The 3,779-nt window shown below is 41.4% G+C and overlaps 1 protein-coding gene across 1 annotated transcript; it reads right to left on the reverse strand.

Moving 5' to 3' along the window:
- Nucleotides 1-539: 539 nt before the first annotated feature.
- LOC137239051 (uncharacterized) lies at nucleotides 540-1,330 on the reverse strand (the record flags this gene model as incomplete). The annotated part of the gene is made up of 2 exons (XM_067763972.1): nucleotides 540-549; nucleotides 606-1,330. Coding segments are annotated over 2 exons (735 nt in total), but the record flags the coding sequence as incomplete, so codon positions are not given.
- Nucleotides 1,331-3,779: the final 2,449 nt, after the last annotated feature.

The raw sequence follows: 3,779 nt of genomic DNA on the forward strand, positions 1-3,779 counted from the left end.
CAGTTGATGCTGTTGCAGGCGAAGTTTCTACAGTAGTTGATGCTTCAGTAGTAGATGCTTCAGTCGATTCTGTTTCAGGCGAAGTTTCTACAATAGTTGATGCTTCAGTTGATGCTGTTTCAGGCGAAGTTTCTACAGTAGTTGATGCTTCAGTAGTAGATGCTTCAGTCGATTCCGTTTCAGGCGAAGTTTTTACAGTAGTTGATGCTTCAGTAGTCGATGCTTCAGTCGATTCTGTTTCAGGCGAAGTTTCTACAGTGGTTGACACTTCAGTAGTAGATGTTTCGGTGGACTCTGTTGCTGCCGATGTTTTTACACTGATTGATGCTTCAGTAGTAGATGCTTGAGTTGATTCTGTTTTAGGCGAAGTTTCTCCAGTAGTAGAAGCCTCAGATGTAGATGTATCAGTTGATTCTGTTTCAGGCGAAGTTTTTTCAGTAGTAGATGCCTCAATTGTAGATGTTTCAGTTGTAGATGTTTCAGTTGATTCTGTTTCAGGTGAAGTTTCTACAGTAGTTGATGCTTCAGTAGTAGATGCTTCAGTTGAATCTGTTTCAGGCGAAGTTTCGACAGTAGTTGATGCTTCAGTTGATGCTGTTTCAGGCGAAGTTTCTACAGTAGTTGATGCTTCAGTAGTAGGTGATTCAGTCGATTCTGCTTCAGGCGAAGTTTCTACAGTAGTTGATGCTTCAGTTGATGCTGTTTCAGGCGAAGTTTCTAGAGCAGTTGATGCTTCAGTAATAGATGCTTCAGTCGATTCTGTTTCAGGCGAAGTTTCTACAGCAGTTGATGCTTCAGTAGTAGGTGCTTCAGTCGATTCTGTTTCAGGCGAAGTTTCTACAGTAGTTGATGCTTCAGTTGATACTGTTTCAGGTGAAATTTCTACAGAAGTTGATGCTTCAGTAGTAGATGTTTCGGTGGACTCTGTTGCTGCCGATGTTTTTACACTGATTGATGCTTCAGTAGTAGATGCTTGAGTTGATTCTATTTCGGGCGAAGTTTCTACAGTAGTTGATGCTTCAGTAGTAGGTGATTCAGTCGATTCTGCTTCAGGCGAAGTTTCTCCAGTAGTTGATGCTTCAGTAGTATGTGCTTCAGTCGATTCTATTTTAGGCGAAGTTTCTACGATGGTTGATGCTTCAGTTGATGCTGTTTCAGGCGAAGTTTCGACAGTAGTTGATGCTTCAGTAGTAGATGTTTCGGTGGACTCTGTTGCTGCCGATGTTTTTACACTGATTGATGCTTCAGTAGTAGATGCTTGAGTTGATTCTATTTCGGGCGAAGTTTCTACAGTAGTTGATGCTTCAGTAGTAGATGCTTCAGTTGAATCTGTTTCAGGTGAAGTTTCGACAGTAGTTGATGCTCCAGTAATAGATGCTTCAGTCGATTCTGTTTCAGGCGAAGTTTCTACAGTAGTTGATGCTTCAGTAGTATGTGCTTCAGTCGATTCTGCTTCATGTGAAGTTTCTACAGCAGTTGATACTTCAGTAATACATGCTTCAGTCGATTCTGTTTCAAGCGAAGTTTCTACAGCAGTTGATGCTTCAGTTGATGCTGTTTCAGGCGAAGTTTCTACAGTAGTTGATGCTTCAGTAATAGATGCTTCAGTCGATTCTGTATCAGGCGAAGTTTCTACAGCAGTTGATGCTTCAGTAGTAGGTGCTTCAGTCGATTCTGTTTCAGGCGAAGTTTCTACAGTAGTTGATGCATCAGTTGATGCTGTTTCAGGCGAAGTTTCTACAGTAGTTGATGCTTCAGTAATAGATGCTTCAGTCGATTCTGTTTCAGGCGAAGTTTCTACAGTGGTTGATGCTTCAGTTGATGCTGTTTCAGGCGAAGTTTCGACAGTAGTTGATGCTTCAGTAATAGATGCTTCAGTCGATTCTGTTTCAGGCGAAGTTTCTACAGTGGTTGATGCTTCAGTTGATGCTATTCCAGGTGAAATTTCTACAGTAGTTGATGCTTCAGTAGTAGATGCCTTAGTCGATTCTGTTTCAGGCGAAGTTTCTACAGTGGTTGACACTTCAGTAGTAGATGTTTCAGTGGACTCTGTTGCTACCGATGTTTTCACACTGATTGATGCTTCAGTAGTAGATGCTTGAGTTGATTCTGTTTTAGGCCAAGTTTCTCCAGTAGTAGATGCCTCAGATGTAGATGTATCAGTTGATTCTGTTTCAGGCGAAGTTTTTCCAGTAGTAGATGCCTCAGTTGTAGATGCCTCAGTCGGTTCTGTTTCAGGCGAAGTTTCTACAATGGTTGACGCTTCAGTAGTAGATGTTTTGGTGGACTCTGTTGCTGCCGATGTTTTTACACTGATTGGTGCTTCAGTAGTAGATGCTTGAGTTGATTCTGTTTTAGGCGAAGTTTCTCCAGTAGTAGAAGCCTCAGATGTAGATGTAACAGTTGATTCTGTTTCAGGCGAAGTTTTTTCAGTAGTAGATGCCTCAGTTGTAGATGTTTCAGTTGTAGATGTTTCAGTTGATTCTGTTTCAGGTGAAGTTTCTACAGTAGTTGATGCTTCAGTAGTAGATGCTTCAGTTGAATCTGTTTCAGGCGAAGTTTCGACAGTAGTTGATGCTTCAGTAGTAGATGCTTCAGTCGATTCCGTTTCAGGCGAAGTTTTTACAGTAGTTGATGCTTCAGTAGTAGATGCCTCAGTCGATTCTGTTTCAGGCGAAGTTTCTACAGTGGTTGACACTTCAGTAGTAGATGTTTCGGTGGACTCTGTTGCTGCCGATGTTTTTACACTGATTGATGCTTCAGTAGTAGATGCTTGAGGTGATTCTGTTTTAGGCGAAGTTTCTCCAGTAGTTGATGCTTCAGTTGATACTGTTTCAGGCGAAGTTTCTACAGTAGTTGATGCTTCAGTAATAGATGCTTCAGTCGATTCTGTTTTAGGAGAAGTTTCTACAGTGGTTGATGCTTCAGTTGATGCTGTTTCAGGTGAAATTTCTACAGAAGTTGATGCTTCAGTAGTAGATGTTTCGGTGGACTCTGTTGCTGCCGATGTTTTTAGACTGATTGATGCTTCAGTAGTAGATGCTTGAGTTGATTCTGTTTTAGGCGAAGTTTCTCTAGTAGTTGATGCTTCAGTTGATACTGTTTCAGGCGAAGTTTCTACAGTAGTTGATGCTTCAGTAATAGATGCTTCAGTCGATTCCGTTTCAGGCGAAGTTTTTACAGTAGTTGATGCTTCAGTAGTAGATGCCTCAGTCGATTCTGTGTCAGGCGAAGTTTCTACAGTGGTTGACACTTCAGTAGTAGATGTTTCGGTGGACTCTGTTGCTGCCGATGTTTTTACACTGATTGATGCTTCAGTAGTAGATGCTTGAGTTGATTCTGTTTTAGGCGAAGTTTCTCCAGTAGTAGAAGCCTCAGATGTAGATGTATCAGTTGATTCTGTTTCAGGCGAAGTTTTTTCAGTAGTAGATGCCTCAGTTGTAGATGTTTCAGTTGTAGATGTTTCAGTTGATTCTGTTTCAGGTGAAGTTTCTACAGTAGTTGATGCTTCAGTAGTAGATGCTTCAGTTGAATCTGTTTCAGGCGAAGTTTCGACAGTAGTTGATGCTTCAGTTGATGCTGTTTCAGGTGAAGTTTCTACAGTAGTTGATGCTTCAATAGTAGGTGATTCAGTCGATTCTGCTTCAGGCGAAGTTTCTACAGTAGTTGATGCTTCAGTTGATGCTGTTTCAGGCGAAGTTTCTAGAGCAGTTGATGCTTCAGTAATAGATGCTTCAGTCGATTCTGTTACAGGCGAAGTTTCTACAGTAGTTGATGCT

Source organism: Eurosta solidaginis, chromosome 2 (assembly GCF_040869045.1).
Source record: "Eurosta solidaginis isolate ZX-2024a chromosome 2, ASM4086904v1, whole genome shotgun sequence".
NCBI classification, from domain to species: domain Eukaryota; kingdom Metazoa; phylum Arthropoda; class Insecta; order Diptera; family Tephritidae; genus Eurosta; species Eurosta solidaginis.